This window comes from Triturus cristatus, chromosome 11, assembly GCF_964204655.1.
Source record: "Triturus cristatus chromosome 11, aTriCri1.1, whole genome shotgun sequence".
Taxonomy (NCBI): domain Eukaryota; kingdom Metazoa; phylum Chordata; class Amphibia; order Caudata; family Salamandridae; genus Triturus; species Triturus cristatus.
This window is the reverse complement of record NC_140594.1, coordinates 61,203,021-61,229,194: the sequence shown is the minus strand read 5'-3', so window position 1 is coordinate 61,229,194 and position 26,174 is coordinate 61,203,021. Positions and strand designations below refer to the sequence as shown.

At 46.2% G+C, this 26,174-nt stretch overlaps 1 protein-coding gene across 2 annotated transcripts in view; it reads right to left on the bottom strand.

Annotated features, from left to right (window-relative positions):
- Window positions 1-26,174, bottom strand: part of DGCR8 (DGCR8 microprocessor complex subunit) — a 288,096-nt gene that overhangs the window by 182,323 nt on the left and 79,599 nt on the right. For both annotated transcript variants that reach the window (XM_085636096.1, XM_085636097.1), the window contains 2 exons: window positions 12,769-13,069; window positions 4,289-4,486 (listed from right to left, as the gene is read on the bottom strand). In XM_085636096.1, coding sequence (XP_085492222.1) covers window positions 4,289-4,486; window positions 12,769-13,069 — 499 coding nt within the window. The remainder of the gene's footprint in view (window positions 1-4,288; window positions 4,487-12,768; window positions 13,070-26,174) is intronic.

Here is a 26,174-nt window from a genome sequence, read left to right as displayed (position 1 = left end):
TACTCAGAATCAAGTGATGAAAGTCGACTTAATTACTGTAATAATTTTTAAACAATATTTAGCCATTTTAAAAGTTGACACTTAGAAAATATTTCAAAGAAAACAGTCTATGATTCCCTATGGAAGAAAATTCAAGTTGCAGGTACAGTATGTTCTCGTTACTTTTGTAATCCATTACTGGGTGCCTAGACCCAGTACTGGGACCTTTATCCAAAACAGGTAAGTAATTAAGTTTTCAGATATTATACGATTTTTGAAGAATATTTAAAGATTGCAGAAAATGACACTTAGAAGAAATTTCACAGAAAAACAGTCAATGATTTCCTATGGAAGAAAATTGGGTTACGGGTAAGTACAGTTGTAAGTATTTTTCAGAGTCAGTGCTGGGCACCAAGATCCAGCACTGGGAGCTCACCTAAGAGCAGGTGAGTAATTTTGTTTTCGTTACTCGGCTGATTTTTGGTGAATATTTTAAGATTTGAAAAGTCGACACTTAGAAGAAATTTCAGGAAAAAGCCAGTCAATGTTACCCTATGAGGAAAATAGAGTTATCGGTTAAGTACTCGACTGGCAGAGTTGAGGTTCTGGGCATAGACTCAGGGGTCCCCCAGGGTCAGGTAGAAAAAGTTGGTTCACCCTCAGCGACTCTAGGGCGGCCGGGTGCAGAGAGAGTTAGGCCCAATGTTATCCTATGACTGATAGGGGGGCCTTGGTTGGTGGCTGCTGACTGGCAAGCCACGTGGCTGTGGGAGCTGAGCTCCTGGTCACTTACTCAGGGCAAGTGGGGAAGTAGGTAGGTGTAGAGTTTTCACTGCCAGGGCCACCCGGGCGGCTGGGTGCAGGGTGCTTTTGAGCCTCCGGGCGCTCAATTGATTTCAATAGGAAATCTCCGGTTTAGAAAAAGACTGCAAGCTCGGGGACGAGGATTCTTCAGGTGCCACCACCACTTCGAGAGGTAAGTTGGGTAGTTGGAGGATAGGTAGGTACCCCGGGATTGGGCACAGGGGGCCGCCACGTGCAGGGGTGCCTTTTGGTGTCGGGAAATCTTACCCTCTGTTGATCGCGGTAGGGGGGGGCACCTTGTTCTGAGGCTGCAGGCTTCTTCAGGAGTGTCGAGGGAGGTCCTTGGGTGCCGGACTCAGAGTCCCAGTCGCCGTGGGGTCGTCCTCGTGGTCTTTGTTCACTCCGGCACTGGCCAGGCTTGGCTGGTGCAGAGTGTGCTGGGTTCGCGGTTCCGGGCTGCTGCCAGGGATTGGAGGTAGGTTTTGAGTAGAGCCTCTACTCATGGGAGTCCCAGGGGCTTCGAGCCAAAAGGTAGCCAGGTCCTCCGGGGTTTGTGAGGTTGCTGGCCCCAAGAGATGTATATATGAAGCCCTCATATTTTGGCTCAGTCTTGGGATTCAGGCTGTAGGCGTCGAGGAAGAGCCCGGTAGGGGTCAGCCACTGGTGGACTCTAGCTCACTTTGATTATGCCACGGGGCGTCGGGTGCAAAGGTGGGTCCAGAGGCGGTTTCACAGCTCTATCTTGGTTTCCCCGCTGGTTCTCTGCCAAAAGTGGGGTTTGAACCAGGGGCTGCCATCTGCTGCTAGAAGTAGAGGCTGGGGTCGCATTACCAAGGCAGCAAGGCCTTTGAAGCGCCCATCTCGAGCACTTTGCTAATCCTGGGGGAGAAGGGGTGACATCTCTGCCCAGGAGGTGCTTTGTTTCTGGCCTCAGAGAGCAGGGGACCTAGATGCAGGAGTCCGGAAACATGCCTGGCGGTGGCAGGCTGCTTAAAGCCAGTCAGAGCCCACACCGGGGCTGGTAGGTGTCACCTCTGAAGTTCCCTCTGGGTACAGGTTTGCATAAATTGCACACTGGCATTAGCGTGGGTTTATTGAGAGGAGCTGTTGGTTACTAAACACTCTTGTGTTCAATAAAGCCATCTTGGTGCTGGGGAAATCAAGTTGTCAAGTTTCCATCCCATGTACTCTCTATGACTTTACAGTCGCTTACATTATTAAAAATAGACTTAAATATTGTAAGGGCATATCCACTCATGCAGATAAGCCCACTGTTGGAAGCTGGCTCTATTTGTTACTCCACTAGGTGGATATACCGTGCATAGAGTCCAGAGATTCCCCAGAAGTGTTCAGTGCTCAATGTGAAACCCAAAGTGCTCTATTAGTGGTAGTGTGGGTGAGCCACCTTCGACCTAACAAAAAGGAGCGCGAGGCGTTCACTGCACACACGACCAATAACTGACACGACTAGAAAAAAAAAAAACAGATCCACACTAATTTTAGAAAAATAAGCTTTATTCAAGTTTTATTTTAAGACCAAGATATTCACAATAAGCTATGCTTTGCAGGAAAAATACTTAAAGCTTTTAAAAGTGCAATTTTTGAACAGTTCAATGTTATTCTAGGGAGGAAAACAATGCGGTTATACAGGCAAGTACGCAACTTGCAGTTCCAGTCATCGGGACAAAAGGTCAGCAAGGGTCAGGTGAGTAAAAAAACTTCACCAACAAGCGGCACAGGGGCAGCCGGCTGAAGAGATCAAAATCGGAGTTCGCACCAATGTGTTTTAATGGAGACTAGGGTGCTTGAAGCCACACTGCTTGCATATAGGTAAATCTGTTGCAGAAGCCAAGCCTTGGGGGTTAGAGCAAGCGCAAGGGGGACCACAAAGCAGCACAGAACATACACTACCAGCGACGCAGAGGTGGCCGGGTGCAATTTCAGCATTGGGCACCCAACGCTTTTCAACTGAGACCCCCAAATGTTTTTCAAAGATCGTGGTTCCTTTGTTCCTCAGCAAGAATAGGGTGTTTATTTACCATCATTAAGACAATTGGCTGATTAAAAATAATGGCTCTAGTGCAAAGTATTCAATACTTGTGGGTACTGGACAAACAGAAGAGCATCTCTCTCTCTCAGGAGAGATCTGCCTATCCACCAGACAGATTAATTCAACTTTGGAGGACACTATCTCCTTCATTTTATTAAGGGTCCTTTTCTGGGATACATTTAGTTAGTTTGATGTACAAGACTGCATATAAAACCCCTTAACTAATGCTTAGAAGATAAATGGCTCAGGTGTCAGTTGACATCTTTTAATCCCAATCTCCTGACTTCAAAGGCACTTCAATCCCTAAAAATGGTGGTGCAGACGAAATAATCTCCTGACAAGAGTACTGTCTCATCCTCTGTCTCTAATACAAGAAGTAGTGACAGGTGTCTCTCAAGTGTTAATGGGGATCACCAAGGAAATCTGACAACGCAAGGAATGTGCTCTCAGATTGGAAGAGGTTATCACATTAACATGTTAGTATTGCAAGCTGTCCAATGTCGCTGTGCCAATGAAAGATAGTTTCCCAGAGGGACAATGCATTTCTCCTCTCCTCCGTAGGAACTGAACGTGGTGTGGTGCTCTCTAAATTAATAGGTCCTCCATTTGAGCCTTTACGTAACCTGGATCATTACATTTTTCCTGGAAGGTTGTCTTTTATAGAGACAGACCATGGGCAGAGGGCAAGCGAGTTCCAGTCCTTTCTATACCTAGGAAACTGTATGGCTAAGAAGGAAAAGTTACTTAGTTGTAATCCTAGTTCTTCGCCATGAGTATCCCCTCTGAACTCTTAAACGCCCACCTACCGCAACACGTTTTAGGACATTGATTTAAAACACATTATGAATAGATCCTATTTGGTCTAAAAGACTGCCCATCACCCTACTAGGAATGATGGGATAGGGCAGCTTGTAAGATTCTTAAAGAGGTAGAAACTGCTCGATTACTGGCACTATTCTTAGGAGGTAGGAGGGGGTCACCATTCCTGCCTCGTTTCACTCTTTCACTGAGCTTTGTTTCAACCAAATTTATTGTATGTAATAAAACAAAAAAAATGCCCATTTGAGCATGTTCGGAGTTTATTTTATCAAATGGAAGCAATCTTTTAAAAATGCGTAAAAACGTGTTGTTTGGGAGGGGGAGGGATGTTTGTTGGGGGATGAACAAAATCGGAGGTGGAGTTTGTGTCCTTGTGCATTGTAGGTTTTAGGGGAGGTACCTAAACTCACTTCAAAACTGAAACGCCTTAGGAAAAAAAACGTGTAACATTCGGACACAAACACTGATGGCAGGAGAGTCTATAGCATGTGAATCTACAACTCTACAGTTAGCAAACCAAGTGGAACAGACACGCAACATGTTCCTTACTCGTACAGGTTTCAAAACCTACAGAAATTATTTAGTTACTCCCAACCAATATGTTTAAGCATTTTATGCAATGTGGCTTCCACTAACCTTTCTTGGTTGGTGCATCCTTCACAGACAAGGTAATCAGCTTCCGATTAGCTGGCAGGATCGGCCGTTCAGACTCTGCTTGCTTCCGCTTCATCTCCCGGTTGAACTGTCTTCTTTCAGCCCAGGATCTGAATTTCTTAACAGTAACCTGCTCAAAATCGAACCGCTTCTTCAGGTAGTCACAAAACTCTTCCAGGTCTGTGAAACAGTAACGATCAGCTTTTAAGTGTCTTATTTCCACTGAGTGCTTCCACCATCAATAACTTGCGGAGATGCCGAATTATGTCTGGTGATATATTATGGGTAACTGAATCTTTCGTTTTAAGTCTATTTCAGCACAGTCTAAATTGCATTTGAACAAAATTGAAAAGCTCAAACTATTGCCAATGCACCTTAACCACATTAAAAAAAAATCAAGTTAGGAATGCAGGCTTGTGGGTACAAAAAAACATTTCACCTACTGTACTATGCACATGCGTCAATGCTCTGTTAAGTTTCCAAGTAAAATACTAATTGCACAAATATCGTATAGATAAGGAGACAGAATCGCAATTTTAAATCATTACACTAACGACTGTGTGCACCGCCTCCCATATGTGTGTTTCATCACAGCCATGTACACAACACAACTGGGAAAAAGAATAAATCAATAATGCCTTGTGAAACTCATGCTCTTTCTTTGGGGGTTCCTTGTGCTTGACTTAGTCTGGACAGACTGTCCAGCTGCAGTGCAGACTCTTTCCCTCTCTCACCACCCAGATATGCTTCTAGGCACTAGGTAGGGCCTGATGTTCTCCAGCAGAAACAATAAGACTCAGGTGATGTCCCTTAACTTCTGCGTGACTGGCAGTTAAGCAGACACCAGAGCACTCCCTTCCATGGTCATACAAAGTGGTGGTGTTTGCATTCTACTTTTAAGCACATTATCCACTCAGGTGATGTGGATTGACTGCCTCGTGTTTCAGAACCAATTTGAGTTGGTTCCTATTTGAATGTCCTTTCCAGGCTGATTTCCAGACACAGCTTGTGTGTAACTCTCTGCTTTTCACAGCAGGGAGCAATAGGTATGGTTCCAAGGAAGGAGTACCCACAAGGGCACAATGAAGTGTAAGCACTCTGCACCTGGAGGTCGATCCTTTTGAAGCAATAATCAGAGACACACAAAATGGCAGCCCTGACCTGTAAAGGCCCTTACCGTGAGCAAATGAAAATGCAATGCCACCCTCCAATCAGCAACCCTTTTCAAAGTCTTCATTGACTTTGTCAAAGTCTCCACCCTCATCCACCTGCCAAAGGAATAAAGTCAACACACTCCTACTGTCAAAGAAAGCGGTCCTCCTCCATATTGTGTCAAGTAAAATCAAGTGCTTCCAAAAAGTGAAAATTAATAAATAATTAATATAAACCTTGACTTAGATTGTTCTGAGAGTTTCAACAAATAATGATTTTTAGCTACCACAAGTGCCTTGCAGAAGAATGAAACATTATTGCACTCACTTCGACCATTTTTTTTTTTTACCAGTTTGTAATAAATGAAATCAATCAGTGAATTAAAGTTAGAACCAGTATCTGAACTCAAAGAGCGAAGGTTATAGAGGAAGGGTTGTCAAGCTGTGCTATCGCGTGCGATACATATGAATGATATACACTGGTTCAAACTGTAATTCACTAGGTGATTATATTTATTGCAAAATAGTAAAAAGGGTCGAAGTAAGCGCAATAGTGTGTGTGTGTATATATATATATATATATAAATATATATAGAATATGCTACTTACCAGTATGCATCTGTTCTTGGCATGTAGGGCTGCTGACATTCATATCTGTACATAGATCGCCACCTAGTGTTGGGTCCGGATGATTGCACATTGTTGTCCTGGAAGAGTCTTCGAAGTATCACGAGACAGGTGGCTCCTCCCCTGGACTACAGTGCGCATGGGCATCCGCTCCATCCTCAGATTGTTTTTCGCCATTGTGGCAGTGATGGAGTAGATACAGTAAGCGATGACCATGCTATACAGTAATTCTGAGTGCTGCAGCCGCTACAGGCGCCGGGGAGGAGGGTGGGCGATATGAATGTCAGCAGCCCTACATGCCAAGAACAGATGCATACTGGTAAGTAGCATATTCGGTTCGAGGCATGTGGGCTGCTGAATTCATATCTGTGCATAGATTACATAGCAGTCCCTCCATTAGCGGCGGCTGCCCGTGTCAGCTGCAGCAGTCTGTAAAAGGGTCTTGAGAACAGCCTGTCCTACAGCTGCCTGCTGTTTTGAATGTACATCTACACAGTAGTGTTTAGTAAATGTATGTATAGTGGACCTTGTGGCTGCTCTACATATTTCCTCTAAAGGAATGTTCCCTAGGAAAGCCATGGACGCCCCTAACTTTCGTGTGGAGTGGGCTCTTGGAGGAATCGTTAATGTGCGTTCAGCTTTTTCATAGCAAATTTGAATACATTTAACGATCCATCTGGCTATCCCTGCTTTGGAAATGGCGTTGCCCTTGTGTTGTGGAGAAAAGGCAACGAACAGTTGTTTTGTTTTCCTAAAATCCTTTGTTCTGTCTATATAGTACATGAGGGTCCTCTTTACATCTAGTGTATGGAGCATTCTCTGCGACATTTTGTGGACTTGGAAAGAAAACAGGCAGTTCAATAGTTTGATTCATGTGGAACTGCGATATCACTTTAGGCATGAATGTGGGGTTGGTACGTAGTACAACTCTGTTTGTGTGAACCTGTATGAACGGCTCTTGAATGGTTAGTGCCTGGAGTTCACTAACTCTTCTCAACTAAGTGATTGCCACTAAGAAAGCTACTTTCCAGGTGAGGAATTGAATCTCACATGAATGTAGAGCTTCAAAAGGTGGACCCATCAATCTGGTGAGGACCACATTCAGGTTCCACACCGGTGCCGGTGGGTGTGTTGGAGGAATCACTCTTTTGAGTCCCTCTAAGAAGGCTTTGATGGCAGGCACTCTGAATAAAGAGAGGTGCTGCCTGTTCTGAAGATAGGCCGCTATTGCGGTTAGATGTATACGGATGGAGCTGTATGCCAGATTGCATCGGTATAAGTGTAACAGGTAACAGATGATGTTCTGAATGGATGCATCCAGCGGATTAGTGTCATTGTTTTTACAGTAAATGACAAATCTTTTCCATTTAGCCGCATAGCAAGCTCTGGTCGTGGGTCTCCTGGCCTCCTTGATGATATTCATACATTCTAGAGGCAGGTTCAGGTAGCCAAACTCCAAGACTTCAGGAGCCAGATCGCCAGGTTCAGCTGTTGCGGATCTGGGTGCTGAATTTCGCCATGGTTCTGTGTTAAAAGTTTGGGTGTTAGCCGCAGTCTTTGAGGCGGCACCACAGAAAGTTCTAGTAACGTGGTGTACCATGGCTGGCGTGCCCACATTGGAGCAACCAGGATGAGTGTCATTGAGTGTTGCCTCAGTTTGCGTGCCACTAGCGGTATGAATGGCGCTGGGGGAAAACGTACGCAAATCTGCCTGACCAGTTCATCCATATCGCATTGCCCTGCGACTGTGGATGCGGGAACCTGGCGGCAAAGCTTTGGCATTTTGCGTTTTCCCTTGTGGCGAATAGGTCTATCACTGGATGACCCCACTGCTGGAAGTACGGTCGGAGTACTGATGGATGTAGCTCCCACTCGTGCATTTGGTGGCTGTGTCTGCTGAGCAGATCCGCCATTTGGTTGTCCTTGCCCGGGAGGTGTTCTGCCATGAGGAACATGTTCCTTTAAATGGCCCACCTCCACATGCTCTGAGCCAGATGAGACAACTGTGGAGAGTGTGTTCCTCCCTGCTTCTGTATGTAGTACATGGCAGTCATGTTGTCCGTACGGATCAACACGACTTTGTTGCACAAGTGTACTTTGAATGCCTTCATTGCCAGGAAGATTGCCATCAGTTCCAGAAGGTTGATGTGCATCTTCTGTTACTGTGTCGTCCATAGTCCCTGCACTGTGTAATTGAGTACATGAGCTCCCCATCCTTGGAGAGACGCGTCCGCCGTCAGTATTATTTGTGGAACAGGCTCTTGGAACGGTTTTGTGGATTCCACCAATGCAGAGAGTTGTATGCCCGCTTACCAACACTAGGTCTTTCAACTGTCCTGGAGTCTGATTCCATTGACGTGCCAAGCACTCCTGAAGCGGGCGCATATGTAGTCTCGCGTGCAGGACTATGAAGATGCAGGAGGCCATCATGCCTATCAACTGCATGAACACTCGCGCTGGAAGGGAGTGTTGAGGTCTGAACTTTTTTTTTATCAGCAGTCGCATGCTGTTGATCCTCATTAAATGTGGCTGAGCTTTGGCTGCCAGAGTGTCTATGGTCGCGCCCAGGTACTGCCGTACATGGGCGGGTTGAAGATGTGACTTTGGATAATTCAGTGAGAATCCCAGACTTTGAAGAAGGTGAATGGTGTAGGATATGTGGCTGGCACACTGCTGGGCTGACTTTGCCTGAACAAGCCAGTCGTCCAGGTAAGGGAAGACGTGAATGTGCTGTCTCCTTAAGTGTGCAGCCACTGTCGCTAGGCACTTGGTAAAGACTCTGGGCGCCGTTGTTACTCCGAAAGGGAGGACTTTGAACTGATAATGCTGATCCTGAAGAGTGAACCTGAGATATTTTCTGTGTGATGGGTGTATGGGTATGTGGAAATACGCATCCTTCAAATCTAGTGTTGCGAGGAAGTCTCCCTGACTGAGTAACGGCAGAACCTGCTGGAGGGTGAGCATATGAAAATGCTCTGACAGAATGTATTAGTTGAGAGGTCTGAGGTCCAGTATAGGTCTGAGAGACCCGTCCTTTTTTGGGATCAAGAAGTACAGAGAGTACGCTCCTGACCCTTGTTGTTCTACAGGCACGAGCTCTATGGCTCCTTTCTGCAGCATACTTAGTACTTCCTGCTGCAATAATGCCAAGTGCTCTGCGGACATAGGACGGTGTCTTGGTGGTATGTTGGGTGGATTGGATGTTAATTCCAGACAATAACCGTACTGGACAATTTCTCTGACCCACCTGTCTGTGGTGATGGATCTCCAGACTGGCAGGAACTGTTGGAGTCTGCCCCCGACCGGTGTTATGTGGTTGGGGGGCAGTGACAAGACGTCACTGTTTGTTATTGGCGGAGGACCTGGTGTTGTTGTGTCCTCGTCCTCTGCCTTTGGTGCTGGATCTACGATATCCACCCCTATTGTTCTTATTATAGGTACTCTGGGTACCTCCTTTATTGTACTGCTGCTGGGACCCCTGACCTCTAGCTGCTCCTCTATTCCCGGGGCGACGAAAGGAGCCACTCCGAAACTGCTGCGACTGTAGAGCCCCCATAGATTTCGCAGTTTGTGTCCTTTTAATCTTTTCTAGCGTAGTGTCAACCTCGGGGCCAAATAAAAAGTCTGGGTTGACTGGTTGATTCAAGATATTGTTTTGAATTTCAGGTTTGAAACCTGATATTCTCAGCCATGCGTGCCTCCTCAACATCACACTAGTGTTGATTGCCCTTGCTGCAGTGTCAGCTGCATCTAGTGCGCATTTGATGGACGCATTTGTAATGAGTTGTCCCTCTCTGATGAGGAGCTCCGCTCCATCTTTGTAGTCATCTGGTAGGTGTTCTAGCAGTGTTTCTAGGGTATCGTAGTGTGACCTGTCGTATCGGGCCAGGAGTGCCTGAGTGTTGGCAATGTGCCAGATGTTTGCTGCTTTTCCTGATGTTTCTAGCACTTTGGACTCCTTGTCCGGAGGAGGAGCATCACCGGTAGTTTGCGAGTTAGCTCTCTTGCGAGTATTAGAAACTACCATGGAGTCCAACGGCAATTGACCCTTAATGTACATTGGGTCTCCTGGGGCTGGTTTGTATTTTTTCTCTATTCTCGGGTTCAATACCCGTGCTCTGGTTGTCTCCTTAAAGATGTCCTTAGCATGTTTAATAACCCCTTTTAACATTGGTAGAGTCTTGACCGTTCTTTCTGATGTGGAGAACGTGTCCACCAAGAAATCCTCCTCCACAGAGTCAGAATGAAGTTCCACTCCGTGATTGGCAGCCGCTCTTTCAATGAGGGCGTTAAAAGCAGCAGTATCTTCAGTGGGAGATGGTTTTATATTATAAAGATGAGTGTCAGGAGCATTTTGTGGGCCTCCTGGGTCATTAGGGTCTCCCCATGCTTGATCCTGGTCTTGCTGTTGTTCATCAGGGTCATTATCCACAGGATAAGTGGTATCCTCAGTATAGCCCTCTCCTGCATCCGTCTCCGAGTGTGCGGGAGAAAAGGATGGTGGTTCCTGATCATATGTGTGGTACGGTTCTACAAGCACTGGTGTCGAACCTGACGCCATTTTCCTTTTTAGTGGAATTTTGTATGAGTCTAAAGCCTTTTCTGGAACAATTCTCAGTTTGCAGAACAGTCTACCAGTGTCGGCGTCGATAAACTGGTCCTGTGAGTCTTCGTCATCGGTTCTTTCTGTGGACACTGTTCTTGGTTGTTTGATGCTCTTCCTAAGTTGGAACATCTTCGGTGCCCCCGGTGGTGGCAATCCAAACTTGATCGGCGCCGGCATCGAGTGAGCCTTGGCGACCTTGTTCGGTTCGGGACCCGTTTTCGGTTCGAGAGCGTCCCGTTCCCTGATGCGCTTTAGGGACTCCGACACCTGCTGCAACGTGAATGCCGACGGTGCTTTTGATCCGACAGGCTCTTTGGAGACAGGCCTCGACGCGGTCTCCGGTTTCTTTCCAGTCTTCGGGGCTTTGATCCGACGTTTGGGATCGACGCCTTGTTGATCCGGTATTTTGGCAGTCTCAGCACTCCTCGGTGTTGATGTAGTCGGATCGACCACCTTGACCTTGGTCGTTGGTGCCCCAACCTTCGGTGCTATAGGCCTCTGCCTCTTCTCGGGACCGAGGGCCTTCTTCTGCTTCTCGGTGCCGAAGTCCTTTTTTGGTTTCTCGGTACCCAAGTCCTTCTTTGTTTGTTCGGCTCCGATGTCCTTCTTTTGTGTCGACGGATTGGAAGGTTTCAATGCCTTCGATCCGACCTGAACCAGTTGCACTTTCGGTTTGACAGGTGCAGGTTTTGGTTTAGATTTCACGGAATCGACTTCAGTCTTTTTGGATAATTCTGGCTCTTTTGAAATGTTCGAAGCCGGGCTTTCAGGCGTGGCTGTCGAGCGATCTTGGGTAAGGCCCGCAGGCGATCCCTCGACCTGAGCCTTATCAAGACTATTTCCCTCGGCCTCCGTATCGACGGATTGGCCTAGCTCCTCGCCTGAGCTATCTTCCTCGGCCCCAAGGGCCTCATCGTCGTCTCCTACCTCGTCGACGACGTCTTCGTCCTCGAAGATCTCCTCAACATAGTCGTCATATAGGGATTCATGCTCCGAAGCAGGGCCCGATTGTACCTCTTCGACGCTCTCGACTTCTTCATCCTCGGTGCTGAACATGTTAACCGGGTTAGGCGCCGATTTATTGGCCTCCAATCTAGCCGCCCGTCTATTCCGAAGGGTCTTCTTCGACCGGAACCGGGCGCAGGCCTCATCATGATCCGGTGATAAGCATTTGTTACACACCGGATGGACATCAACGTGTGGATATTTTGCGTGACAGAGAGGACATCTCTTGAAGGGAGTCCTCGATTCCATCTTCGAACGTTGATCGATGTTCGGACCGAAACTCGTTCCGAGAAGGGTGAATAAGTCCGAGAACAAGTAGAATAAGTTATCAATACCGAACGCAAACAATACAGACGATGTCTAAAGGCTTTTGGCCTTAAATAAAGTTTTCCTAACTTGAGCCAAGATAAGCACATCCGAACCCAATGGCGGAAAAAAACAATCTGAGGATGGAGCGGATGCCCATGCGCACTGTAGTCCAGGGGAGGAGCCACCTATCTCGTGATACTTCGAAGACTCTTCCAGGACAACAATGTGCAATCATCCGGACCCAACACTAGGCGGCGATCTATGCACAGACATTAATTCAGCAGCCCACATGCCTCGAACATATATATATATATATTTAAAAAAATCAAGTAATTAACAAGCATTGGTATAGCCAATAGGTTTTACCATTTGTTATTCATCAACAACATTTCAGAAAAAGGACAAAAAAACACTGTCAATCATAAAGACGCTGTGCTTCATGAGAGAGTCAAACACAAGAATAGGAAGCAAGCAAATAAAATTGACAAAGCTAAAAAAAACAGTTGGCAATTAAACGGACCCAAAGCCCACTCTAAGTATTGGTAATCTCAACAAGATGCCTCAGTCAAAAGATGACTGAAAGGTGTCTGTAGAGATACCTAAAAATGAAATGTGTCAATGGATAATAAGCCACCTTGGTAAGTCGCAACTAAAACAGCAAAAAATAAAATAAACTAGAAACAAAGTAAAGCTAGACATACACAGCCGGCTGTTTGTGGACTTCTCACAATGTTAAGTACTAAGCAGAGTATGCAGATACTTACGAATCGATTCATCCTTGCACACCTCCACCTTAGCCTGCACTTGCCCCAACGGTCCTTCAAGAACAGAGGTGTCTCTGTCCTCTCTCTCATCTGGGGGGTCCTGGTTGACAACTGCTGTAGTAAGTTCAGCAGTGGAGTCTGGCTCTGCCACCTGGCAGTTCTGGTCAGAGGACATTTCAGTGGGCTTCTCTGGAGATACTTGGTTTGAAGGGGTTAGGTCGTTACTCTGCTCTTGTTGATCAATGTCCTTCATTTTCTTGTAATGGAGACAAGGAATGCTGCTGACCGGAGGACCATGTTTCTGCAAACAGCACACAAAACAAAGCTCAAGAAGGTAGAAACAATATTTCTCAGCAGTTTAACAAGTAAACCATTATGACCTTCACAAACTTCGTGATCTCCAGGCCTCATTACCAAAGTATGAGGAACTCCTTTATCAGACTCTAAGCCGAAACGCCCAGCTGACCCACCAGGATTTGATTTCAGGACATATTTTCCACAGATTGATGCAGCTTTCTTAAGAGGCAACAAAGACATGATCTAGCACAGGGGTCTCCAACCTTTTCTGTAATAGAAGCTACTTGTTTTCAGTGGAAATCTTCCTGAGCTACTAATACTATTAGAGATGCAGTAGTAACTACATTTGACAAGATTATATTAGTGGCCATCATATGCACGATTACTAGCAGTGATCACCTCTGTGCTCCAGGAATGGTTGCCAGCTGTAATGTAAAATGTCAATGTGGAATGGCTCTACATGGGTAAAACATAACAGCCATAGCGGATGTGCTCGTAGCACCAAGTTAATAATGTTAGTTAAAGTCTCCCCACTATCATTTGTTATTTATCAGGTTTAAACATTTGGGAAAATCTGCCTTTTTTAATCCAAACAGTTTATGTATTATGAAAATGCACACATTTTTGTTTCAAATGAACGCTTTTCAATTCTCGTAAACATATACTCATTCAACCAAGCAAAAGCTTCTAATTTAATTAATTGTGGTGAACAGAGGAGAGCTACATACAGGTAGCTGGAGAGCTACCAGTAGCTCACAAGCTACTCGTTGGAAAAGCCTCATCTAGGCATCATAGGAGGAGGTACTTCTGCGCAGTCCACCTTAACATGTTTGAAATTACAACGCTTAATATTAAGCACCTTTAAAAACACATGGGACAACTAATATTCAACTACACCCAGTCCACTAATTTAGGGCAGGTTCGGTGAAGCTTGGTATAGCTCTAGAACTTATTTCCTCTAGAACTGATTTTTGCACAAGTTTCAAAGGGATGTATCTGGCAGAGAAAGCACTGGTCAATTCCAAGTTGAGCTGCATCTTAACTATGTAATTTTATTGCTAAGACCAGAAGGACTGAGAACGTGGAGAGTTCTACAAAATATACATGTTATTTTATATAGTATGAAATGAATGCATACATTTGGTTTTTGTGCAGTGCTACAACATGTTGGACTATTGTGAAATTATCTATTATATTTCAAAATAGAATGCTACTAAATTTAATATATTTCATCAAACTGGAGAAGCATTTCTCAAGGCACTCCATTTAAATGTGATTAGGCTATGTCGATTTACATAGTGAACTAATCACCCATGAGGGTACCCAGGCACTTAAGCAGGTGTGTAGTCACTGTTGTGTTATTAGAAGAGCCAGGTATTCAGCCTCTTGCGGAATTCAAGAAATGAGGAAGCAGCTCTTATGTGACAAGTGAGATCGTTCCATGGTTTGAGTGCGATGTAGTGTGTGAGAGCGGGCTGGGCGTAAGGGGTCTGGCAGGCTGGGAAGTGTAGGCAGCTCTTGAAATATGTTAGTCCAGTGTTGTTGCGCAAGGCTTTGTAGGTGTGTGTTAGAAGTTTCAATTGGCTGTGTAGGAAAGTGCCTCTTTATGACATGGTCACCCCCATTTTTAGGTCGAGCCTAGGCAGTGCATGCACTGCTCTGCGAAGCATGCTGTATTAAGGTATGGACTTAAAGCTCCGCCCATCTTTTCAAATGGTTCCCGTTATTGTCCTTTCTAAATGGTTGCTTCTGATTCCTTAATAGGCTTGTTAGTCCCGCCTTGTCTGCATTTGTAACCGCCCACGAGGACTAGTCTTTTTACTTGTGTGATTTACACAACATGTTCATTTTGTCTGTGAGCACCAATTTCTTTAATTACTTTGGCCTACTGTAGACATGACATGCTTTCCTGCAGCGCTTTTAAAACATGTGTGAGGCACCATCAGGTTTAAGAACAGCGGCCGCTTACCTCTTGCGTGGCTTCCGAAAAAAAAAAAAACTCAGTAATGGCACCCGCAGCTCGTAGCCCCTCAACTCCATCCCACCCCCAGGCGCTGCGCTTTAGGTTTCAGCACGGCACCGTTTAAGATTAACAACACGGACACCCGCTTTATTTGCCACCAATACATATGAAAATGCGAAAATGTAGCGCGCGCATGATCGCATTTTCACTAATCAGCACAACAGGGACACAAATTAAATTCTTTGCAACACCCGGTTGTGTTGTATTCCCGTTTTCATCTTTGTCAATGCACACCAGCATGGCAGCTGCCGCCTCCTCCCCTCCCCCACTTTTGTATTTTGAAGGCTGCATGCATTGTGTAAGTTAGGAGAAAAGAAAATTATAATTATGCACTGCTATAATAAAGACGTTCACTACTAACGTCCTAATTGTAGCAGTGCATTACTATAGTGTTATTTTCTCCTAACTTTCACTGGTTCCATGGTCATGACAACATCACAGCCTGCATGGGACGCAGATACAGTCACACATTGCTTAATAGGTCTTGCATTTCTGAGAGTTTAAGCTATTGTCATTGTAAATACCAATGCCTTTAATTTTTCTGTTTTAAAAAGCAACACATAAATAAAAGGCATTGTCATTTACAAAGCTAATAGCTGTAACACCCGCAAATGCGAGACATATTAGACTGCAAATGCTTGTTTGGCTAGTATTCGGTGCAACTTTGACTGAAGTGCACTTGGTTCCTGCAAACAGGTCCTCATTGCCCGTGTTCTTTCCCCCAAAGAATATAACTGTTCTACAACTGGCAAAGCCTTTAGACCGCCCCACAAGTCCGTAGTAAATGGTACCCCTGGTACCTACGGTATGGGCACTGAAGAGGGTTTCTAAGGGCTGCAGCATGTACTGTGCCACCCTAAGGGACCCACCACCAAACTCATACAGACTGCCATTGTAATCTGCGTGAAATGGTGCAGACAAAAAAGTGAAACCACGACATGTCACACACCCAGTGTGCCATGTTCCCAGACACTGCATGGAATGTATATAAATCGCCCCTACAGCAGGCTTTACAGCCCTAAGGTACGGTGCATTATATTAGATGCAAGGACATATCTGCATGAGTAGATATTCCCCTGTGCAGGCCAATTTAATTGCAAGATAGTACAAGAACAGAAGCCATCTCAAGTACATGTACTGGTCATTACGAGTTCTCCAGCTACATGATGGCTTCACTGAAACCTAGGGTTTTTGGTATCAAAGACCTTGGTTTAATGCAAGTATACGATTTATTATACCATGCACACAGAGCCCCCTGAAAACCTACCAACCTCTAGAGTGCTGGCTGACTGGCATAGACCAGCCTGCCACCACAAACAGCTTTGATGCCATGAAGGTGAGAGACCACGCGCCGAGGGCAGAAAATGCCTGCTGGCTGGCGTCGTCACCCCCTCTAGTAATCAGCATATCAAGGCAGGAGGCATCAAAGACCACTGCCACCTTTGATATGCAACCCTTGCTTCCCTCTAGACCGGGGAGATGCCACCCCACCCAAAGCCTATTTGGCACCAGGACAGGCGGGAAAATTAGCTTGTCCAGATGAGTGTTAACTCTCAGGCCAGTTGATGAGAACACGAAAACTAGAATTTCACCATCCTGGTTTTTGGTCTAAATTGGGCTCACTGGGACAGGGTTAGTCCCACTTCCCACAGGAAGTAGTCAAATAGGGACTGTAGTCACCCTAAAAGTAAGTAGCCCATTAGCTACTACCGGTTACTCTCCTTAACACCCCTAAATTGACCATTTAGGTGACACCCCTGATGCCAGGAATTCAGAATCGACTGACCCAGAAGATGAGGACAAAGAAGAGCCGCGAAAACGAGAACTGAAGACTTGCTGTGCACTGGGGAAACAATTGTACCATTTTGGGAAAGAGATCTGGCACTGGCAGGCCTGATGTGGCCATGCTGATGGTCACTGATGAGGGTCAAATCAGGAAGAGAGTGAACCTCGCCATGACATCCTCTCTCACAACCCTCAAGATGGGTCAGTAGACAGTTGTCTTATCAGACACCCTTTCTGCCCAACAGCAAGCGGACTGCAGGCAAATCCTGCACCAGTATGCTGTGCTCTTTTCCTTGACACCTGGTCAGGCATGCTGGTGTACACATGATGTGGGCACTGGGGACAGCCTACCTGTTAAAAATAAAATATACGGGCGGTCTGACTAAGTCAAAGAGAACATCAAGGCTGAAGTCAGTGTGGGAAAGTGGGTTTCTGTTGCAGTGCACCCCCACTTTTTGCCAGACTTTTGATGCAACTTGGACTGTAAAGTACTGGGTCCCTGCAGTCCAGGTTTCCAGTACCAGTGTTTCCCTAAAACTGTAGCATGATTGGCACTTCAGACCACCCCCCTCCTTGCCCACCCCCATAAATGGTACCCTGGTACATAGGACACTGGGACTAAAGAGGGTCGCTCCCCTAAGGGACCCCTCATCAAGGCCATGCAAACAGCCACTGAAGCCTGCATGCCTTGGTGCAGAGAAAAGACAACATCAACATGACAGACTGCCTCTGTTCCATGTCAAGCAGCACTGCCTAAGGTATAGTTAAGTCACCCCTTTAGCAGGCCTTACAAGCACGAAGGCAGGGTGCACTATCTCTCAGTCGTGGGCATATCTGCACAAGTAGATATGCCCCTACAATATTTAACTCTAGTCAGAATATTGTAAGTGCCAGTGAAGCCATAGAGAGTAAATGGACTGGAAACTAAAGTTCCCCAGCACCATGATGGCTTTATTAAACCCAGGAGTGTTTGGTAACAACCAGTTCCTCAAAAAACCCATGCTGCTGCCTGTATTGGATTTATGGAACATGTACCTATGGGGCACCCCAGAGGTTCCCCTGTGAAAACAACCCTGGTGTGGTCTCTGACTGGCTTTAGGCAGCCTGTCACCACCAGATGTGTTTCTGGACTCCCTGAGTTGAGAGCCCTGCTCTCCGAGGCCAGTAACAAAGCACACCCTGGGAGGAAGTTTCACACCTCCTCCCCCAGGATGGACACAGAGCTTGAGCGGGAAGTATCAAAGGCCTTGTCGCCATTGTAATGTAACCCCAGCCCCTGGTTCAGATCCCCTCTTTTGGCGAGAGACATGTTGGAAAAACTAAGAAAGAATAGGAGGTGTCCCCCCCCCCCCCCCCCTTCGCCAACTTCACCCCCAGGTGCTGGAGGCGAGGTAAAGCACACTTTTCTGTGCCCACATCTTAAAGATATTGGTACTTATCCATTCACAGCTAGGGATATGGCCCTCCCACAGGAGGGTGGCATAATAGTGGGTGTAGACACCACAGGTAAGGAACCCATTGGTCCTTACCTGTTACTCCCCTGTAAATGTCCCTAAAATACAGATCCTAAAGGCAGATATACGATAAATGCGGATCCTAAAGGCAGATATACGATGACCTAAGAAGCCCGGACACTGAAGAGTCACACCAGCACGAGAGAAGGAGGAGCAGTGACCGACTCTGCACCAGCCCTGCTGGCCTGTCTGCTGCCTTTCATCTTTGCTACAAAAGGACAACTCGTTCTGCAGGCCCAGCAACCTTCAAAGCCCTGGGAGGTCAGCCTGCCTTCGATAAATAGTTCAAAAAGACAATGGTCTAGTGAGGTCAAAAATCCTCGAGTAGCGGAGCTACAGTTAGTAATTTGAGAAAAAATTAAATAGTATTTAATGATAACGGAGACTGAATTAGATCCAATTACGGAACGTATACAAGGACACAGGAAAATAGAGGAAGACATCACATTTTATTAACATCATAAAATGGAGTTGCTTCCATTCCTACCATTTTTGCTTTTCCGACAGAGTGTATATTGTATATACAGTGCTCACATTTACAAAAGTGAGGGTGCGTGAAGTGAAGTGCTCAGTGACAATAAAAACATTTCATCGCATTGAAAAACAGGTCAAAAAGTACCCAATTGGTTTAGACAATGTTTAAGGGAACTTTGACATTATGGTCGACGGCGTTTCGATCTTAGACAGTCAAGATCATCATCAGGACAATGTAAGTGTGAGCACGTAAGATCTAGAATGGGGGAAAACAATCAATTACTAATGTGTCCTAGATATGCACTAAATTAACAACAAGGAATTACGTTGTGGTGGAAGCGCAATGAAGGCGTGTCAAGAGGAGTCAACATCAAGGCCATTAATGTGATGTTGAGGTTAATGAGAAATTGCCAAGCAAAACGATCATGCTATTCGAGGGATGATGGTGGTGCAGCCGTCAAGAATGCGTGAGGTCAACGGCGCGGCAGTAGTAACAGCTGGCAGTGAAGGAAGGAGAGAATTTAACACCATGCAAACCGATGCTAAGAAGCGCATAAGGAGGGAACTAAAGGAGTGAAAATTAATTCCAAGGCTCATGGAAAGAAGCGACAGTGAAGTGCCGACCCCCAGTTAAGGATGAATGTGGTCGTGAGTTGCTAATTGCAGGGAACGTGATCAGTTGTCGGGAAGTGGATAGTGATGTGTCCAGACTATAAGGAACTCGTGAGGGAGGAATGAAACTTACTACGCGGGATCGTAGTAAGGGCCTGCAGGATTGGCCGAGGAGCCCAGTAATTACGGGAGAGCGTCCGTGTTGAAGACGGATCAGTCGTTCCAATGGCGCTGGAAACGGGATCAGGGAAAATGGAACGGAGGAATAAAAATGTAATTTAATTTAAGGCGGGAAGAACGAGTTATCAAAAGGGGCGGCGTAAGTGGAAGGACTTACATGTGTGGACCATTTCCACGGAACCAAGGTCAATCGGAGAAAAGCCGCTAGCAATCCGTGTTCTGCGGAGTGTTTTAACCCTAGGCGTGTGACTGACCCGGGAGAAGCTGCAGACGAGAAGGGGATTAGTGCAGTAGTTATTACATTGAGGGGCTTAAAAGGGGGGCTGAGGGGCAGCGTGAAGGGGCAGACTTACTTGGCAAGAAGAATTTTCAAGGTGAATGAATCACATCAGGAGCGTGCTGGCAGCAGTCCGAAGCGTGCTGTGTGTGCATTCGTCGATGGGAGAGATAGACGCTTAAAGAGGCAGGCGCATGCGTGAAGCAGCGCATGTGTGGGCCGAGAGTGGTCATTTCGTATAAGCGGAATATAAGGGCCGCCATGATGGGTGAGGAGTGGTGCAAGCAATTGAGGGGCTGGATAGGGTAATGCACCTATATTCAAGGGTAAAACAATAGACAATTCTGAAACAGTATGGATAAAAAGGACATTATTACAATAATTACTATACATTGTAGAACCATACTGTTTACAGAGGGCATGGACACCGTGGTCAATGAAGGAGATGGAGTTATAGTGTCACGCGCATGGTGACAACCTGAGTTCAAGGGCTTACAGTATCATGTTCCATTCGTCAATGGTATTTAGACCATGTTCGATTGAGCGACAGTTAAACATCCATTTGCATTCCAGTCTGTTTAGAGTGAGATTCTGGTCACCACCTCTGCTGTTGGGGTGGAGCATGTCGATCACTAGCTATTCCAGATCATTTTCAGTATGTCCTTTTTCAATGTAGTGGTTCACCAGAGGGGCTGTAATTACCCGGCAGCGTATTCTGCTCCTGTGTTGTCCGATTCTGGCTTTGATTTTTTGCGTTGTTTGGAAAATGTACTTCAGGTTGCATGGGCATTGAATACAGTAAATAACATTCATGGAATTACAATTGGAAAATAAATTCAGGTCATGCACGCTATTAGCGTATGGAAATATTTTGGTGTTAGTTGTGAAGGGGCATGCAGAACAGTTACCACATTTGTAGTGGCCTACAACAGGAGGTAATCCAAACAGTGAATGGATTCCAGTGTTTTTGGGTGTTGGTCTCTGTGCCCTAACTAAATGATCCTTCGATAAAGGCTCTAAATCTTGCGTGGACAGCGAACCTGTCCAAAAGAAACCATCTACAAAGAAAAGAATTTTGCCCTGAGGAACCAGAAACTCACCTCCGAATCCACCTCTACACTCGAAGCCCATGGCCAGAGTCCAAGTGGCCCACCAGTCCTGTGAAGGTTGCCCAGCGCTTCTGAGCCCGGGTCCACCGAGGGCTGACCCCTGCCAATCTCCACTTAAACGCCTACAGCATCAACTCAAAGACTCCCCCTGACAGCGACCCGCCCGGTAGCCTGTTTTCTGACACCTAATGACCCCACTGCACCCCGAAGCACCTGGGCCATGGGGATCCCGATAGACTATGTCCCTACGTCCCCTAACATATCTGCTTACCTGGGCAGCTGTGGGTTCTCTTCATCCATCCTCCTGGCCTGAGCCTGCAGCCTTTCTTCAACCTCGATCCCCCCCATTGAATTGCATTAGGCGCCTGGAGTTGTGTTGGCACTCTGCACCTGGCCGCCCCTGAGGGTGTAAGTTTGGTGCTGCCTTGTGGCCCCCCTTGGACTAACCTTAACTCCAGGAGATCCCCACCTGAGACTACTTCATTAACTTGTGAGTAGCCAATCTTCAAGAACCGCCAGTCTGTATGGGTTAACATTGGACGTTGAACCCAAAACTGACCTCTGCACCTGGTAGCCCCTGTGCCGCATATTTGTTGCCAATCTGAACCTTGCCTGGTGTGGACCTGAAACCCCGAGGACTGAGCTGTAAGTCGTGTACCTACCTAAAACAAAACCACATGGTTTTCCTCATCAGGTTAACATTGCAAAGCTTGAAAAGAGTCCACTTTTTAAAGTCTTAAGTATTGTAGTAACGAAGTTCCAAGGAGCACAGAATATATGAAAAGGGTTTATTGGGTTATAACAGTACAAGCAGGCCGCTCTAGGCAGATCCTCCAGAGCCTCTGAAGCATGGAATATAGAAAGTACACATACCATAGCAACAGATAACTGATGGCATTTAAAAGTAGATAAAGTACAAGCCAAACTAATTAAAGAAACGTAACAATTAATAAAATGGAACAAGTATTTTACCTGAAAAACGTACTTTCCTTTTTGTGAACATCTTTGTCTTAAAATAAATCTTGAAAGAAGCGTATTTTTCTAAAATTGGTGTGGATCTCCATTTTGTCTTGCGAGTCATTTATTAGTCACGGTGTCCATAACAAATGTCTTACACTCAACTGTGTTAGGCCTAAGGCTGCTCGCCCACACTACCACCAATAGAGCACTTTGGGTTTACATTGAGACTTGTACACTTCTGAACTCTGTGCACGGTATAACCACTTGGTGGTACAATATATACAGAGCCTGCTTGCTACAGACAGAAAGATGCTGGAATTGACAGTCAGTGAACCCAGAGAGCCCTGTTTTAGTCCCAAAACCTCATTCCAAGGGTGGAAAACTAGAGCTGAGGGTTTCTCTGGAATATATAGGCCTCAATGCAGTGATCAAGACAGATGCCCACCCAAGTTTCTCAGTACAAAGGAAAAAGAAACAAAAAAAAAAGGATAATGTATACTTTTGCTGCACACTGTATAGTATTAGTGATAAAATGCTCGCCCCCGGGACCAACTGTAAACGCCCCAAAAAAGGGAACTTTAAAAAATTGAGGAAGGACCACTCAATTACTCAATCTTCTTTATGAACTAGTTTATAATGGTGTGCTCCTTACTCTAATTCTTAAAGTTTCTCAGTACCTTTGATTTTAACAGGGTGCTGGCACATTGGTCTGACCCCCCGAAACCTAAGAAAAATAAGCGTTCGACCCCAGATGGATATTACCAAATTACAGTAATGCCAAAGAATGCTCCTGCCACCTTCCAAAGGTTGCTGGGAAAAGTCCTTGCTGGGTTGAGACATTTTAGTGTAGCATATCTTGATGATATTGCAGTCTTGATCTCCATTTGAAGGAACGATCTCCATGGACCTCTTTCCATCCTGCCTAGACTTCCAATTGGACAGGTATTGCAGCTGGAGAACGGATCGCCTGGCCAGGGCCACCGATGCCTTCTTTCAGGATTGGAGCACGGAGCAGGCCGATGCGTTCCTTCCGTTCGCAATGATAATGATTGTCAGCTCAAGTGTGCAGGCAGAGGGCAGACCTGGTTGTGATCACTCTAATCTGGAGATCTGAAGCGTGGTTTCCAGTGATGATGGAACTTTCCTGGGATTTTCAAATCCCTCAACCCCTAGATCCGATCTCCTCAGGGACTCTCAGGGCAACCCTCACCCCCTAGTGTTGGCAGGCTCCCTTCGTCTTATGGCATGGAGAATTACCGGAACAACTGAAAGTCCTGGGAATTTCAGCAGACGCTGCCTCGTTACTTGCCAGAGCCTGGGCGGATAGCATCACCAGACGGTACTGACCGGCCTGGTCTAGGTGGTTGTGCTGGTGTGTCCAACAGGAGGTGGACCCCGTGGAGGCAGAGATGATCCAGATTCTGAATTTTCTGGCGAGCCTAGCTTCAAGACTTAGCCTACCGGTCCATTGACCCTTTAAGATCAGAAATTTCGGTGGGACACTTAACCGTGGGCGGGCATCCGGTGGAAGAACACCCTCCAGTGTGCAAGCTCCTAAGGGGTATCTGTGAGAAAGTGCCATCTTTCTTGCATGGTATGCCCCCACTTTTTGCTGAATGTACTTTGACTGAGTGTGCCCTGGACTCCTGCCAAACAGGTGCCCAGGGCCTATGTTCCTTCCCTACAACCCAAATTGGCAAACCCTGGCCACATGTCAGCCCCTGTGACCAGGGAAGGCCTCCAGCACTCATTGTGACACCCTTAGAAGCCCTGCGTGTGTGTGCGCACACACACACACACACACACACACACACACACACACACACACACACAACCACACACACACACAACCACACACACACACACACACAACCACACAACCACACAACCTTCCGTCTCCAGATTCCGAAATACAAAGAAGAGCAGGAAGAAAGAAGTTCTGCCGTGCAGCTGCTAAGAAGAGGAACACACCAACTGCTTTGGCCCCAGTCCTGCCGGCCTGTCGACCCTCGAACCTGCTCCTGCTCCAACCCGGCATCTCTTGTGGCCAGCAACCTCACAAACCCCAGAGGACCTGGCTACCTTTTGGCTCTAAGCACCTGGGACTCCCATGAGTAGAGGCTCTACTCAAAATCAGCTTCTAATCCCTGGCATCAGCCCGGAACGGCGAACCCTACACACTCTGCATCCGCCAAGCCTGGCCTGTGCCGGAGTGAACAAAGACCACGAGAACGACCCCACGGCAACTGTGACCCCGAGTCCAGCACCCAAGGACTTCCCTCGACGTTCCTGACGACGCCTGCAGCATCAGAACCAGGTACCCCCTCCCCCCCCCCACCAACCGCGATCAACAGAGGGTAAGATTTCCCGACACCAAAAGGCACCCCTGCACCAGGCGCCCCACGGCCCCCTGTGCCCAACTCCTGGGTACCTACCTATCCTCCAACTACCAAACTTACCTCTCGAAGTGGTGGAGGCACCTGAAGAATCATCATTCCCAAGCTTGCAGTCTTTTTCTAAACCGGAGCTTTCCCATTGAAATCAATTGAGCTCCCGAAGGCTCAAAAGCACCCTGCACCCAGCCGCCCGAGTGGCCCTGGCAGTGTAACTTTTGCACCTATCTACTTCCCCATTTGCCCTGAGCAAGTGACCAGGAGCCCAGCTCCCACAGCCGCGTGGCCTGCTAGTCAGCAGCCACCAACCAAGGACCCACTGCCTCCCATAGGATAACATTGGGCCTAACTCACTCTGCACCCGGCTGCCCCTGTGCCGCTGAGGGTGTAACAACTGTACCTACCCGACCCTGGGAGACCCCAGAGTCTGTGCCCAGAACCTTAACTTTGCCAGTCGAGTACTTACCTGAAAGCCGATAACTCAATTTTCTCCATAGGGTAACATTGACTGGTTTTTCCTGAAATTTCTTCTAAGTGTGGACTTTTCAAAACATAAAATATTCACCAAAAATCAGCAGAGTAACGAAAACGAAAATACTCACCTGCTATTAGGTGAGCTCCCAGTGCTGGATCTTGGTGCCCAGCACTGACCCTGAAAAATATTCAATATCGTACTTACCAGTAACCCAATTTTCTTCCATAGGAAACCATTGCCTGTTTTTCTGTGAAATTTCTTCTAAGTGTCGATTTCTGCAAACTTTAAATATTGTTTAAAAATCGTATAAATTGTGAAAACGTAATTACTTTCCTGTTTTGGATAAAGGTCCCAGTACTGAGTCTAGGCACCCAGTCCTGGATTACAAAAGTAACAAGAACATACTATACCTGCAAATTGAATTTCCTTCCATAGGGAATCACTGACTGTTTTCTATGAAATATTTTAAAATGGCAAAATATTGTCTAAAAATCATAACAGTAACTAAGTCGACTTTTATCACTTGTTTCGAAGTACTGACCCAGGACTGAATCTAGGATCCAGTCCTGGAATCCCAAAAGTAATCCTAAAAGTAATCTATTGCAAATAACTTGAAACTTCCATTGAACTCAATGCATTATTATGTTTAAAATTGTGTTGCCTATTGCAACCACTTGTAACTTTCTACAAAAGCCAATTGCATATTGCAAAAATATTTATATAAAGCATCTCAGTCTGAGAAAATATATTTTTAATATCTATTGTTGGTTCTAAAATAAAACAAGCATATATTTTTTATATATAAACCATTGGCCTAGAGTTCAGTTATTGAGTGTGTGAGACCATTTGCTGACCATGAGTGTCTATGGTTGTGAAAACCTGCCATCATGACACCTCTGTACCCGAGCCCGCCAGCCGAAGGAGAAGAGTGCTAAAGGTTTCCCTTGGTCCCCAAGCATCATGAGACCTGAGCTCCCCTGTTGGTTCAGCCAGACTGGTCCCCCAGTCCCAGCTTGCAGCCTCTTTGGACTAGACTGGTGCCTATAGACTTTCATGGGGCAGCTGACACTACTGCCAGAGTTGACCTGTGGTGCTGCCTTGAACCTTGCCCCATACTCACCTTACGTACAGAAGATTGGTCCTGTAAGTCGCTGCAAAGTAGAGCACTTATATGCAGTATGTCTTTCTCTCATAGGATAACTTTACCGCTCCAGAAATTGCACGAAGTGTCAATTTTTAAGAACTGTAAAAATTCATAACTCAAAACGTACTTACCAGATTTTGATGATCTTGGTGACTAAAGTTCA